The following is a 13829-nucleotide window of genomic DNA, read 5'->3' on the forward strand; positions in this document are numbered from 1 at the left end:
GGGGGCTGGGGTGCAGAGGCTGCTCGGCGGGTGTAAGAGGCCTGTCACAGGCCAGCCTATCGAATGTGAAAGCAATTAAAGCCACCAGCAGTGTTGGCTCCAGGCGGGCCTCGGGCAGCAGGGGAGCTGCCACAACACATCTCCCCTCAGCACCCAGAGACGCCCGCCCTGCTCCACGGCTGCGTGGCCACGCCAGACCTTCTCCCGTGGGGCGGGGGCTGGGCTCCCCCGTCACCACTGGGACGTCCCGGGCAGCATGCACCCACGTTCCTCCAGCCCCAAGATGGCCCAGGAAGCAAGATCAGAGAGGCCCAGCAGGGGTCTCCACAGTGGGGTGGGGGCTGTGTGCCCACCCTGTCGGCTGGCCTGGAGACCCCGGCTCACCCCAGCCAGCGCCCGCTCCCCTGGCACCCCTGCTCCAGCAGGGAGAGGCTGAGGGGAATGGGAGCTGGGGGCCCCCCGCAGGCGACACCCTTGGTGGGGACGCGGCAGCTCATGGGAGGTGCTGGCGGGGGCTCAGGTGGCGGTCCAGCCAGGGGCGTGGTCAGGGCCCTGGGTGGGGTTGGCCACTGTGATGCGGGAGAAGGAGGGGGAGCCGGCTCGAGGAGTGGACTTGGCCTGCTGGGCCTTCGGCCTTCGTCGGGTGGCACCTGGACCCAGGTCTGTGCGAGGGGTGGACGAGGGTCGGAAGAGGGCAAGCCGCCTCCACACCGCCCAGCCCCGCTCCCCGCCTCAGCCACTGCCCGCTGTGTCTTTGACCCTCCGGCCACAGGGGCCCCTCGTCCGGAGCCCACCTCCACTCCCCACATCCCCGGTCCCCTCCCCGTCTCTGCTGGGCCAGATCTCCCCACGACCCCCTTCTGGCCCCTCACCCAGGCTGCCTGGCTGCCCACCCGTTGGCCGCGGTGGCCTTCCTGAGGCGGGTGGTGCTGTGTTCTCACTTGTGAGGCATCCCTGTCAGAAGCACTTAGTGTACAAATTAGCTGCGGCCTCCCGCCTCCTCCGCACGGCTCTGGGCTCTGGGCGCTGGGCTGACTCTCCCGCCTGCCCTGGGCGCCCACCCACGACGGAGCAGCGGGGCTGGTCCCGCTGACCACCTCCTCTCCCGGGATCCTCTCTGGGCCCCCGACCTTGACCTGGACAGGGGTGATCGCAAGGGGCGGGCGTCTGGCGGGATGTCGAGGTCTCCCACTCCAGGCCCGGCACCTGCGTCTGCCCCGACTGGCAGGGTCAGTGTCGAGAGCCATGGGGGACAGACCCAGAGTACGCACAGGCTCTGCAGCCCCCATCCGCCCCGCCCGCTGGCCGGCCTGCCACTCAGGCAGGGAAAATCGCCTGTGACAGGCCCAGGAAGGCTGGGCCCCAGGGGCCGCGGAGGGACTTGCACAGCTCCTCTTCCAACATATGGTTGCTGTCGGCCCCGGGCACTGCTCTGCCAGGGCGGCTCAGAAGCTGGGTGGGGGCTCTGGGTTGGGGCTCGGCGGCCTGAGCCATTCCTCCCACTCGCCTGGCCAGGCTGCTCCCTCAGTGATTGGAAAGGCCCCTGCCCCAGCTGGCATGCCTCTCATAGCAGGGAGCTCACTCCCGCTGCAGCCCCTCTTGGCGCCTCCAGAGAGCATCCAGGAGCCTCTCCATCCCAGGGCCTGAAGCAGATGGAGGATTGGATTGCACCCCACACCACCCCACCTCACCCCAGGGTGGCCGCTAATCAAGCATGCAGGGAGCGGCCAGCGGGGGTGACTTCCAGAGGAGGGAGCTAATTGGGGGAGGGGTGCAGTGAGCAGGTTTGGGGCCAGAGGCCTCCTGGGGTCCCCGGTGCCAGGAGCCTCCCAGCTGATGCCCTTTCCCTCAGGGGGGCCCGCTCCACCCCACATCCCTGGACCAGCTTGGGCAGTACCCCCATACACTCCCTGGAGAATATCTGGGCCCTGCATGTGCCCACCATGGGCCACACTCCGCCCACCCCTCAGAGGTTTATAGTGGAGTTCCCCAAAACTGCTTGCAGCCCTCTCCACACAGTCAGTCACCCAGCACCATCTCTCTGGCTCTGCTGCTCCCTCACAGACCTGCTGTGAACCTGCTGTGGCTCCCCAGTGCTCTCAGATTCACTGAACTCAGACTGGCACCCAGGGCCCTCAGGTGTGACCCAGCCCCTCTGTGGGTTTTTTGGGGTTTTAAAAAATTATTTATTTATTTATGTGGCTGCGCTGGGTCTTAGTTGCGGCATGCACGATCTAGTTCCCTGACCAGGGACCCCTGCATGGGGAGCTCAGAGTCTTAACCACTGGACCACCAGGGAAGTCCCAACCCTGCCCCTTTGGACCAAGCCGTGGGTCCCTGAGGCCACCTCAAATGGGCAAGGAGAAGGAAGTGCCAAGGACAACTCACGCACTGGCCCGTGGAGGGGCCCTCAGACACTCTGGGGGCTGCCATGTGTCCCAGAGCTCATCAGTGAGAGGGTGAACATGAGCCGTGGCCATCATCCTGCATGGCACTGACCCCTCCCAGGGGCTCCTAGACCCTGCCTAGACGCTCTACCGCCATCCCTCTACCCACGGGGCAAGCAGAGGCTGGCCCAGCCCCGACACCTGTCCTGGTGAGGCCGTGTGTGGACACTGAGGGGAGGAGACAGGCCTGCCCTGGGCACTGCACCGCCGTCCCCCTGCCTTCCCTGGACCCACTGTCCGTGCTGCCCACGTGCCCCTGGCGCACAAGTACCAGCATTAATGGAGGTGACAGGCGGGTGGCCTTGGGCAAGCAGGCAGAGGACGTTAATGGCCACAATGCCTCTGGGGGCAGAGGGAGGGGCTGCGTGTCCCCACCCCACCCTGCACCAGGACAAGCTGAGGAGAGAAGACTGCTCCCTAGGACCCCACTGGTGCCAGAAGCACCCAGAGACCAAGTCTTCCACCACTCAATCTGCAGACAAGGGGACTGATGCCCAAGGAGCATGGGCAGGGGTTTCAGGGCTCAGGTCACATGGGGGACCAAGCCCCAAATCTCACGGATCCCTGACACTGCCTCAGGGAGCAGGGGCCACCTCCCTGGGCCCAAGCTTTCCCCAACATGTTGCAGGGTGGGGTCCAGTGGGTGGGTCATGACCTACCACCATGCCCCACTCCTGGGTGGAAAGTGGGACAGGCCCCGGCCAGCTGTGAGGGAGCAGATGTGCCTGGGAGTGCCTCAGGCAGAGAGCACAGGGGCACAGGGGCTGGCACCGCTGTCCGGCCTAGCCTGGCTGCAGACCAGCAGACAGTCTGTGCACCTGATGGGCTGACCTGACTCACACCCTCGTGTACAGGCCATTAGGCTGCAGCCATGGCCAAGCTCTCGGGACCCCTGGAGCAAGTTCAGGGCCCACCTGCACCCCTGGCAAGACCCCTCCTGGAAGCCCAGTTATGCCCCTCAGGTGCTGAGCCCCTTGGAGGTGCCGACACCTCTCCTCCCACCCAGACTTCTGGAAAGGCCCATCCACAGAGGCGGCCTCCACGGCTTCTGCTGAGCTGCCCTCCTTGGACTCCTGCTTTTCCCAACGTGCTGAGGCCTGGCCTCCTCCCCCCTCTCCGGTGCTCCTTGGTCACCTGGCTTCACTGGGCTGTCCCCTCCGTACGCTGAGAGGCCCCTCCCTTCCCTTGGAGGACGGTAACACCCTCCAACCAGCCCGCCCCCTGTGCTGGCAGCATGGCCTCCCCAGACCCTCGGAGGAGTCAGCAGTGCAGGGCCAGGAAGTACAGAGGCGTCCCTGAGACCCCCACCCCCACTGGCTCAGGGTGACCTGTGCCCCCTGCCCTCTCTGGGTAGTGCCCAAGATAGGGGCCCGGGCCTGGCTGAGTATGTCCGGAGTGGGGTCTGTGTGCAGAAGGAGCAGGCCTCCCGGCCCCCACTCTCCACAGGGCTGCTGGCGTGACGACCGCTCAAGCTGTCTCCCGGCCTGGGGCTGCCTGCACGGTCAGCTGGTCAGCTGGGCCAGGCCAGGCGGGCAGAGAGGAAAAGGCTGGTGGGCTGTGCCACCCACAGCAGTCCTCCAGGCCCCCGTTCTGCCCTGTGGACTTTACGGGGAGAAATGAAGTCCCCCAGGTTGTGTCAGGGAAGGTGGCACTGGGCAGTCACCCTCACATCAGTGTCCTTGCACTGGGCACCCCCAGGACATGGCACCCTGCTCCTTACAGACGTCTGTCGTGGCTGACCAGAGCCCCAACAACTGGGCCGTGGCCTGTCACCCTCCTGCACAGCTGGGGAAACTGAGGCCAGGTTCACAGGGCCCAGGAGGCACTAGACTCTGGACCTAGTGTTCTCCATCCCACAGACCCCTACTGGATACTCCTTTTTTCCCCAAAGCACCCCAGCCCCCCAAGCTGAGCTTGGGATACCCCAGGAGCCTGTAGCTGAGCCTACAGGGAAGGCCAAGTGGACCCTCACGGGGACCTCTGTGCCTCCACAGAGTGGGTCTGGGGCAGCACACACCCCTCCGACAGCAGACCCCACCCCATGCCTGAGATGGCACATCACTCATCTCTGGGTTAAGGCACCTTCCCCTGAACAAAGGCAAAAATTTCTTGAGAAACGTTACTGGCCTGTCTTGAGTATCTGTGTCCACTTCTGGAATGGTCCTGGCTGGTCAGATGAACTTCCGCTAGGACCCAGCTGAGAAGTGGGCTCCAGACTGTTAAGTTTGGACAGTTCGGGGATCAACATGGAGCCTAGAACCCTGGGAGGTGGGGCTGGGAGCAGCTCTGGCCATGAGGACATTAGGGGCGGGGGTTTTCTGGTGGGCCCTTTCCCAGGCCCCGCCTCATTCACCCGGGTCCTCCCAGGAGGGACAGCCAGTGGAGAGGAGTCCTGCCAACAGCAGGCAGATGCAGCCCTCCTTGGGCACCTGCCAGTGGAGTGAGGAGTGGGGGCTGGGGGGTGATGCTTCTAGAAAGGGGGAGTGAGTGCATGTGACCCTCTTTCTGAGCCGGTGGCCGTCAGTGGGCAGGACAGGGGTTTGGGGGTGCAGACCCATTCAGCCTCCTGTTTGGAGAAGAGGGAAGGGTACTGCAGGCAAGTCTTGGCCAGAAAAGGAGGCTTGCTCCACCGTGTGTGCTGGGCTCTGCTGCCGGCTCTCTGCTGCAGCCCTCCCCGAGCTAAGTTCTGTCCCCTCCCGGGCTGGGCTGCAGCCCTCCCCAGGCTGGCTCTGTTCTCCAAGGTCCCCCTGTCCCGGGGCTCAGCCCAGAGGCCCCGGCTCAGGCTGAGGGGCTGTCAGGGGCCAGAGCCCTGCCCTGACGGATGAGTGCTGACGGCCTCACTCCCTGCGTCCTCGGCCGCTGACACCCCATCACACCGCTGCGGGGACCCCGGGAGACCTGGCTGCCTCTGAGCACCCCCGCGGCAGCCTGCAGGCGACGGGGGCGGGGACGGTGCCAGGAGCCCCTCATTCGGCCGCACACCTGCGTCTCCACTCTCGGCTCCACCGCGACGCTGCCCGTCCCTGCCCTGCTCGGGTGGTGCCACTGGTGTCACCGGTCACGGCTCCATCCAGGAGTTGTCGGCGCGGCGGAGACTGCTGAGCGGGTCCCGGGCGCGCGAGGCCGGTGAGTGCGCAGAGGGGGCGACTGTGGGCAGGGAAGTGGAAGAGACGGGGGTGCACCTGAGGTGGCCGGGGGGAGACCGCTGCCGGCGCTCGCGCCCCCACCCCCACCGCGAGCCCGGGTCGGTGGTCGCTGCGACCCCCGGAGCCCGGCGCCGTGGCGCACGCGCGGCCGCTCTCGCCGCCAACTTCTGTAGGTGCGAGTCGGCGTCGGGGGGACGCGGTCCGTGGCGGAGGCTTCGGGGACTCGCTGCCTAGTGAGTGACCGCAGACCGCGTGGGGGCCGCTCCTCAGTTTCCCAGGCCAGAGTCCGAGTCGCGCCCCGAGAGCTTGTGCGGGTCCCGCAGGGTGCGGGGTCGCGGCAGGCGCCGGGCGGGGAGGGGCGCCGGGCGGGGCGGGAAGTTCCGGCGGGGTCCCGGGGCCACGCGCAGACTTATCGGGGCGCCGCAGGCTCCGCTCCGTCCGGGGCGCAGGTACGGCGGGCATGGGCGGCGGCGGGTCGGAAGTTTGGGGGCCGCGCGGGGCCCGGCAGGGGGTGAGGGGCGCCGGGGTGGCGGGACGCCAAGCTTGTTGGGGCGCGGGCGGGGCAACCCCAGTCCCCACGTCCCCCACTTCGCGGCGTCCAGGCTCGGCGCACCGGGACCATCAGGGCGCAGCAGCCCCATCCTAGTAGGAGGGCGCCCTCCGGGCTCGGCTGTGGAGGGAAGGGGGGAGGGAATCGGGGTCTCGACTTCAGCGGAGGAGGAGCCTGGTCACCTCCTCTGCACCACGCCCTGTGGGGTGCTCCCAAGTCCCAAGGGCGCCAGTCGGGATGGGTGAGCTATAATCAATCCCCTGGTGGCTGGTGGTGGCTCCAAGCGCTGGGTGCCCCCTCTCCCACCCTGGGGTGAGGCCTCCTGCGCCTGGCCTGCCACCAGTTTTCCCCCAGACAGGGAAAGGTTAGTGGGACCAGGTGTCTGCGTAGGCACACTGGGAGTGCAGGCTGCCCTGGGCACACGCACCGAGTCACGGGTTGGGACACATGTGCGAATGAATGTGCCTTTGGGGGTGTGGGAGTGTGTGCTGCTGTCTGGGGGTGTTTTCTGCTTGTGCACAAGCACGCTGGGCAGGTGCCAGGTGTTCTCTGGGCCCCTGTGGGGTCAGCAGCTGCTGAGATGGCTCCCAACCAAGCCCCCCCACCCCAAGCCAGGTGACTGATCTGAAGCAGGAGCACAGGAGGGGCCCCTCGCCCCCTTAGTCCAGAGGCCTAGGAGGAGCCCCCCCAGTCCAGGGGCCCGGCTGGGAAGTGGGGTGGGTGGTGGCACCAGGCGGCACAGCTGTGTGGCTCCCAGGGCTGGGTGATCGATGGCCCCAGCACAGCCGCCTCTGTCTCCAGAACACACACACCCATTTGTCATCTGTATCTTGGGGGGTTGGCGGGCAGGGATGGGGCCTGCCTCTGCACCCACCACCAAGTCCAGGGAGTGTCTGCAGCCCCTAAGGGAGCCCCAGGTCCTCTCCTGGGCACAGCCCCCTCCTCCCAACCGTGCTCTCCTCTTGGAGCCCTGTCCCCTCCCCGATGTGGACATCCCTGCACAAGCCAGTCACTTAGCCTCTGCTCACCCTGCCCTCCACACCCTAGTCATGGCCATGCCAACCCCACCTCTGCAGGGCCCATTTGGACAGGCAGCCCTCTCCACCCCTGTGGCTGTTCCTATAATGGGGGTGCCCATCCAGTGTTTGGGGGCAGCAGACATGACTGCCTGCCATGTACAGAGCCCGAAGGCCAGCGGGGAGGACGGCCTGCTCCCAAAGGCTGCCCAGCTACCCCAGCCCTGCCCTGCTCAGTGCCCTGGCCGTCCCTGAGCCCCGGGAGCAGGGCAAGTGTACATGTGTCTACATCCGTGAGTGACTGTGACCCTGTGTGTCCGCGGGTGTGCGCGTGTGTGTGTGTGCATGCGCCCTGTGCCTGCTCACACCCCCGGCCGTGCCGAGTGCATTCATGTGTGCAGTGACCCCATCCACTCTGAGTGGAGTGTGAGCCTCGTGTGCTCGGGCCCCTTGCATATTGGTGGCCGCCCTGCTCTCTGTTCCGAGTCAGCCCAGCCGTGCAGAGGTGGTCCCTCCAGTCGCTGAGTGAGGAGGGCTCAGCAGGAGCTGTACACTTGTGTGCACACACTCGCCGAGCGCCCGGCTGAGGCACACACTGGGGCGGTGGACAGCCCAGGTGGCAGCCCAGATGGAGTGCAGAGCGGCTTCTGAGCAATCGTGCGGGGGCATGGGGAGAGGAGGGTCTTGGCCAAGCTCGGCCGCTGCAGGCTCGGCTGCCGACCTGCCGGCAGCCACCCAGATGGAGCCAGGCTGAGCAGGTGGCTGTGCCGTGAGGCCATGCTGGACATCCACGCCCCCCAGCCTGGCCTGGCCCACGCAAGGCTGGCCCCCTCAGAGACCACAGTGCCCACCCGACACCCTGCAGAGCAGGGACACGGTGTAAACAGGCGCTCAGAACCTCTGCTGGTTTCTCATCTCACGGCTCTTATCTTGGCTTTCCCGCGGGCAGGAAAGTCTCTGGAGGGGTTAAGACAAGGAAGGGCCGTGTCCCCAGGAGTGAGTCTGGTCATACTTGGCTTCCTCCAGTCACTCACCCAGTGCCCGTGGGGTAGATGGAGACCCGGGCTCTGCTGGTGTGGGGGAGATGGGCGTGGGTGGAGTCACCCCAGAAATGGGCCTGCTGGGGACTGGCCAGGACTGAGGGGCGAGATGCGTGTAGGGTCAACCAATGAAGTACAGGACTTAAGCTTAAATTTCAGATAATCAACAAATAATTTTTTTACTGCACATTCCAAATATTGGCTAGGCCATACTTATACTGAAAAAGTATTTCCCGTTTACCCGAGTCCCATTTACCTGGGCGTCCTGCATTTTTTCTGCCGTGTCTGCTGACCCTACAGAGAATGAGGTGGGGAAGCCACTTCTGCTGGCAGAGGCCGGGGAGGGGGACAGGGCAGTTGCCGGTGCCTGGACGCTTAGCCTTGAGCTGTGACGGAGGGTAGGGGGCATCGGCCGGGGCGGCTGGCGATGACTGAGGCCCTGTCCGCAGGTGGCCATGGGGCCGGGGCTCGCCCGTTAGCAGCTGCCATGTCCAGAGAGGCAGGCTCGTGCCGCCTGGGCCCCGGGGCCCGGGCCCGGGCGAGGAAGCCCAAGAAGCCACACTATATCCCACGGCCCTGGGGCAAACCCTACAACTACAAGTGCTTCCAGTGCCCCTTCACCTGCCTGGAGAAGTCCCACCTCTACAACCACATGAAGTACAGCCTCTGTAAGGACTCCCTCTCCCTCCTGCTGGACTCCCCCGACTGGGCCTGCCGCCGGGCCCCAGCCGCGCCCCGGCCACGTGCACCCACCCCAGGCCACCCCGTGGACTCCTCGGACCCCACGGACCCCAGCGGCCGGCCCCGAGGAGCGCTGGATGCTCCCGCCACGCCCGACCACATGGTCACCGACGTCCTCTCCCTGCGCCGCCGCGTTGGGGGCCCCAGGCCAGGGGCCGAGGGGTCCCCAGAGACACTGCTCCCTGAGGCCAGGGACCCCCAGAAGGGTGCGGGCCTTGGTGGCCTCCTGGCCGAGTCGTGGAAGCCGGGGAGGGGTGGGGGCCCGAGGAGCACGGCCGGGGTGGACGTGCCTGCCACGGGCCCTGAGAGCAGCGTCCCCTGCTACCCCCCGCCCACCCCCGGGGAGTTCCCTGAGGCCCAGAGCCTCCACCTGTCCCTGCTGGGCGTCAACTACCCTCTCAGCCCGGGCCTCTTTTCCTACCTGGGGCCCTCCCTGGCTGCCGCCCACGTGCCCTTCCTGGCCTCAGCCAGCCCCCTGCTGCCCCCGGCCACTGCCTTCCCTGCCCCACAGCCCCCCGAGCGCCCAGCCCTGGTCCCTCGCCTGTACTACCCCCTGCTCCTGGAGCATAGCCTGGGGCTGCCGGCAGGCAAGACTGCCCTTGCCAAGCCCTCTGCCCCCCCCAAAGGGCCCCCCGAGACTCTGGTCCCTGGGCTGCTGAAGTTGCCAGTGCCTGGGCTGGGTGGGCCCTGGCCCCGTGGTGCTCTCAGGGACCCGGGGCAGGAGGGGGAGCTGGAGCGGCCTGCCCAGAGTGACCCCAAGAGGAAGCTGGCCCTGGGAGGCAGGCCAGAACCCCTGCAGGACCCCTGCAGCCGGACGAAATTCAGTTCCCAGAGCAGGTGGGTGTCAGGGGCCCCAGTCGTGGGGGTGTTAGGAGAGGTGGGAAGAGGGCTGGGGGGGGAGGGTGGCTGGGCCCCCAGCTGGAGCTCAGTCACCAGGAATAGGGGCTTCAGGCCGCAGAGGAGAGACTGAGGCCAGAGAGCCAACCTCTCCTTCCTTCTGGGGTTCCGAGGCCCCAGGCCCGGGTGCCAGGCTGGACAGGGGCGTGAAGGGGGTGGGGCACTGTGTGGGCAGCACAGCCTCCTGACTGGCTTCTGCCCCGCAGCCTGAGGACCGGCCCCTCCATGATGCTGTGGCCTGAGGACAAGGAGCTAAGTGACCTTGAGACCCCTGGTCCTGCGGCCCCCCTGCCCCAGCAACCGCTGGGCCTGGTGCTGGGGGGCCCTGGGCACGTGGGCGAGGACCTGACTCGGGCCCTCGGCGACTGTGCCAGGGTGGAACAGCGCCTGGGCCAGTTGGCGCCTGCTGGGGGCCTGGCCCCGCGGCCTCTGCGGGAGCAGCTGGGGAAGATCCGCCGGGAGCTGCTCACCATCCACCAGGCGCTGGAGCGGGCCGTGCGGCCACCCGACACTCCCCTCGACCTCTCTGTGAAACGGGCGCCCACCAAGGGGCATGAGGTGCCCCCAGGGCCCTGGGGGCAGCCGGAGCTGGGCCCCACGCTGGTCCGGGGGACCCCCAGGCCACCCGGCACGCTGGCAGCCCAGCCTCTGTCCAGTCACACCACCAAGTGTGAGGCTGACTCCAGTGTCCCTCCCCCAGGTCTTCCCCTCCAGGCCCCAGAGGACCCTGTCCTTCCTGGCAGCTGGGGCACCCGCGGTGGGCCTGGGGGCTCCTGGCCCCCTGAGGCTGTCCCTGGCCTGCAGTGCCCCGCGGGTGCTGAGGTCTGACCACAGCCCCTACTGCCATCTCTGTCCTTAACAGACAGGGGCCCTTCTCCAACCCCATGCCTGCTGCCTGGCCCCCCACCTGCCCCAGCATGCCCGTGGACAGACCCCACCCGCCGTGGCCACACCCGTCTCTGGGGCCACACAGGCACAGCAGAGGGTCACGGCTCTTTAGTGATCACAGTTGTGGACATTAAAATGGAAACCACCTTCACACCCAGTCTGGGCCTCCTTCGTCCCTCGCTGGTCTAGTGTCACCTTCTGCAGAAATGTCCCCAGACTGAGCATCAGGGGGGCAGTGTCCGGACCTCCTCTTGTGGACTGGGCCCTCCCTGGGGGACCGGAGTCTGGGGAGAGAGTGGGGAGCTTTCTATGGGGGGGGGGCAGAGTGGGGCGGGCGGAGGCAGGTGTGCACGGTCTCAGCCCTGGTCAGGCCTGTGTTTCTGCACATGGGCTGTGGGCAGGGACCCCTGGACATGCTCCAGCCCCCATCTGACAGGCCAGGCCTAATGTCAGATTCATGCAGGAGGCCGCTCCCTCTATGGTTAAATGGTGCCCCCACATTCTGTGGCCCAGGGCTGTTCTCCCAGCGTGGCCTCCGCTGGGCCCCTGCCAACCCCTGCAGCCACGATAGGCATCGGTGGCCTTCACAGCTCGCTGCCTCCCTCCCAGCGCGAACAGACTTGGCTTTTCCCACAGGCAGGGGTGGGGGGTAGGGGGCAGGCGGGGAGGGGTGCCCGGGGGACCCTCGGACCCAGCAAATCACTTCTGTTCCTGGGAGCTGGCCACACCTCCACGCCCACCCAGGAATGGCCCCAGGGAGGGCAGTTCCTGCCTGTGCCTGGCTCCCCACGCTGGGCCAGCCGGGCTGGGGCCAGTCGGATCAGGACCTGCGGCCGCCCCATTAACCGCGCCGGTAGCAGATAGCATCGCCGCCTGCCCCTCCGCAGTGTCCAGAGCTGGGGTGCAGGCGGTCAGGTAGGGAGTGCTGTGGGTCACAGACACGGCTGACCCCCACCTTCCAGGGGCTTCCCGGAGGGGCTGCGGGCTGAGTCAGGCGGTGTCTGGAGAAACCCCAGGTCCTGAGTCTGAGGGAGACCCACCCCACCTTGGCCTCCTGTTAGCACCCCTACCTGGCTACCGCACCCAGACTTCTCATCACCCAATGGACAGACATAAGCCTGACCCCACTGGCAGTGCATGGCCCCAGCTTCACAGGTGCAGAAACAGGATCAGAGAGACAGGACCCAACCTGTCTAGTCTGGCGGGGTGCAAGATGCAGCCCCTGGAGGCCCCCGCCCCGGACTCTGGTGAGTGACTCAGCCAGCAGGTCGGGGGCACAGCCCCTTCTGCCAGGTCCTGCTGGAGGACGGAGGCGGTGCTGTCTCCTGAGACAGCAGGTGGTGGAGGCCCTGGGCCCCCTGGGGAGGGTGGGCTGAGAGGACCATGAGTGCAACCAGCCGTGCAGGGGCAGCGTGAAGAATGTCCCAGAGGCCAGAGCAAAGGCCCCGAGGCAGGAATGTGGCAGCACTGGAAGGTACCTGGTGGGGTCAGCAGCTGAGTGATTGGACTCCTTAGAGCTTCCCTGGGTGCTGCTCTAAGGTGGCCCAGCCAGAGCTCTGCCTCCCCGCCCCCCTTCCCCCCTTCCCCCCTCCTCTGCCAGGTGGCTCTTCCCACCCCCTCAGGCTCTGGTTTCCAACAACAGAGCCCGAGCTCCCCAGGTAGGAGACCCCTCCCCACGGCCAGAGAGGCCTAGGAAAGGACCCCTGCTTCACCCCTCAGGAGTTGGAAGTCTCCAAGGGCTGTGTGGGGCAATGGGCAGGGGCTTGGGCTGCCCCAAACAAGGGCCACTTTCCCTGCCTCGAGGAAAGGTTCTATGGGCAGAGGCGTTTGAGAAACACTGCTCATCTGTCACCCCTCCCCCCACCTAGGACACCTAGATGCCCCTGAGCTCATTCCGGCCTCAGAACAAAACCCACAGCAGCCCTCCTGGGTCATGTGTCTCCCAGAATTGTGTTCAGGGACCACATCTGGGAAAATAGGGCCCAGAGGCACGGCTGGCGGTCGGGACCTGGTGGAACAGAGTCAAACCTGTAAAACAGGAGGAACCAGCACCGCCGGGAAGCGTGCAGGGGGACCGCTGTCGCATTGCTTGGCACATGGTGGGGTGTTGTTTCTCTTGCAGCCCCAAACTCGGCCCAGTTGGAGGACTGGCTCAGAGAGGCTGAGGCTGTGATGTCTGCCCACCCACCGGCTCTCTGGCCTCCTACCCTGACCTCCTGGGCCTCCTTCACCAGCGGGTCAGCCGTGTCCCAGGGACCACGCCTCACGCTGGACCTGCCTGGAGACCCCACTCACTCCTGGCGGCCCCGGCTGCTTGGGTGGATCCCAGTGCCCGCAGGGGCTGCAGGGGGACCCTGGGGCCTGCACTGCTCCCCAGATGGCCTGCTCTTCCTGACGGCTGGGACTGCACCCTGCATCCACGTGCTGGACCTCTGGAGACACTCCATCCGCCACCTGCCCTGCCTTGTGCCAGGGGCCAGGGCCTTCGTGCCGGAGGACGTGGCTGTGACAGCTGCTGGGCTCGTGGTGGTCAGTGACCTGGTCCCCAAGACTGTCCGTGTGCTGCAGCACACCGTCCGAGCCCCTCAAGGCCGCTGGGTGACAGTGGGCACCTTCTTGACTCCCCGGGGGCTAGCTGTGGATGCCCTTGACCACATGCCCGGGGCTGTGCACAGCTTCACACTGGGCCCTGCCTTGGAGCCACTGGCCCCCGCCTCCATGCTGGGCCTGGAGGGCCCCTGCTGGGTGGGCCTGGGGCCTGATGGGGGCCTGGCTGTGAGTGAGGAGTTCGGGGACGTGCGGCTGTTTGGCAGTGCCCGCCAGCCCCTGTGCTCCCTGGGAGACCTGACTGAGCACCACTTTGGCACCCTGGCAGGCGTGTGCACCGACGCAGCGGGCAGTGTCATTGTGGCGGACGAGCAGCGGCGCCAGGTGACCCTGTTCCCCCGGGCCAGGGCACCCATCTGCCTGGTGTCCGAGGGGCTGAGGTGGCCCCTGGGTGTGGCCTGTGCGCCCCAGGGCCAGCTCATGGTGGCGGACGCAGAGGACGGCTACATCAAAGTGTACCAGTCCCACTTGGAATTGGCCTGATCCGGTGGGCTTGA

At 66.7% G+C, this 13829-nt stretch overlaps 2 protein-coding genes across 2 annotated transcripts; both read left to right on the forward strand.

Moving 5' to 3' along the window:
• The first annotated feature begins 4986 nt into the window (after nt 1–4986).
• Nucleotides 4987–10845, forward strand: PRR35 (proline rich 35). The gene is made up of 3 exons (XM_036826356.1): nt 4987–5573; nt 8649–9777; nt 10044–10845. The coding sequence occupies exons 2-3, from the start codon at nt 8687–8689 to the stop codon at nt 10663–10665; spliced, it is 1713 nt and encodes a 570-aa protein (XP_036682251.1). The 5' UTR covers nt 4987–5573; nt 8649–8686; the 3' UTR covers nt 10666–10845.
• Nucleotides 10846–13443: 2598 nt separating this feature from the next.
• NHLRC4 (NHL repeat containing 4) lies at nt 13444–13815 on the forward strand. The gene has a single exon (XM_036824591.1). The coding sequence runs from the start codon at nt 13444–13446 to the stop codon at nt 13813–13815; it is 372 nt and encodes a 123-aa protein (XP_036680486.1).
• The last annotated feature ends 14 nt before the right edge of the window (nt 13816–13829 follow it).

Source organism: Balaenoptera musculus, chromosome 15 (genome assembly GCF_009873245.2).
Source record: "Balaenoptera musculus isolate JJ_BM4_2016_0621 chromosome 15, mBalMus1.pri.v3, whole genome shotgun sequence".
Lineage (NCBI taxonomy): Eukaryota > Metazoa > Chordata > Mammalia > Artiodactyla > Balaenopteridae > Balaenoptera > Balaenoptera musculus.

What these genes read in the sequence shown, in the direction of transcription:
- NHLRC4 (XM_036824591.1), top strand. Translation starts at nt 13,444, where the DNA reads ATGCTGGGCCTGGAGGGCCCCTGCTGGGTGGGCCTGGGGCCTGATGGG.
- PRR35 (XM_036826356.1), top strand. Translation starts at nt 8,687, where the DNA reads ATGTCCAGAGAGGCAGGCTCGTGCCGCCTGGGCCCCGGGGCCCGGGCC. An exon ending in AAATTCAGTTCCCAGAGCAG is followed by an intron (nt 9,778 to 10,043) that starts GTGGGTGTCAGG and finishes TCTGCCCCGCAG; the next exon opens with CCTGAGGACCGGCCCCTCCA.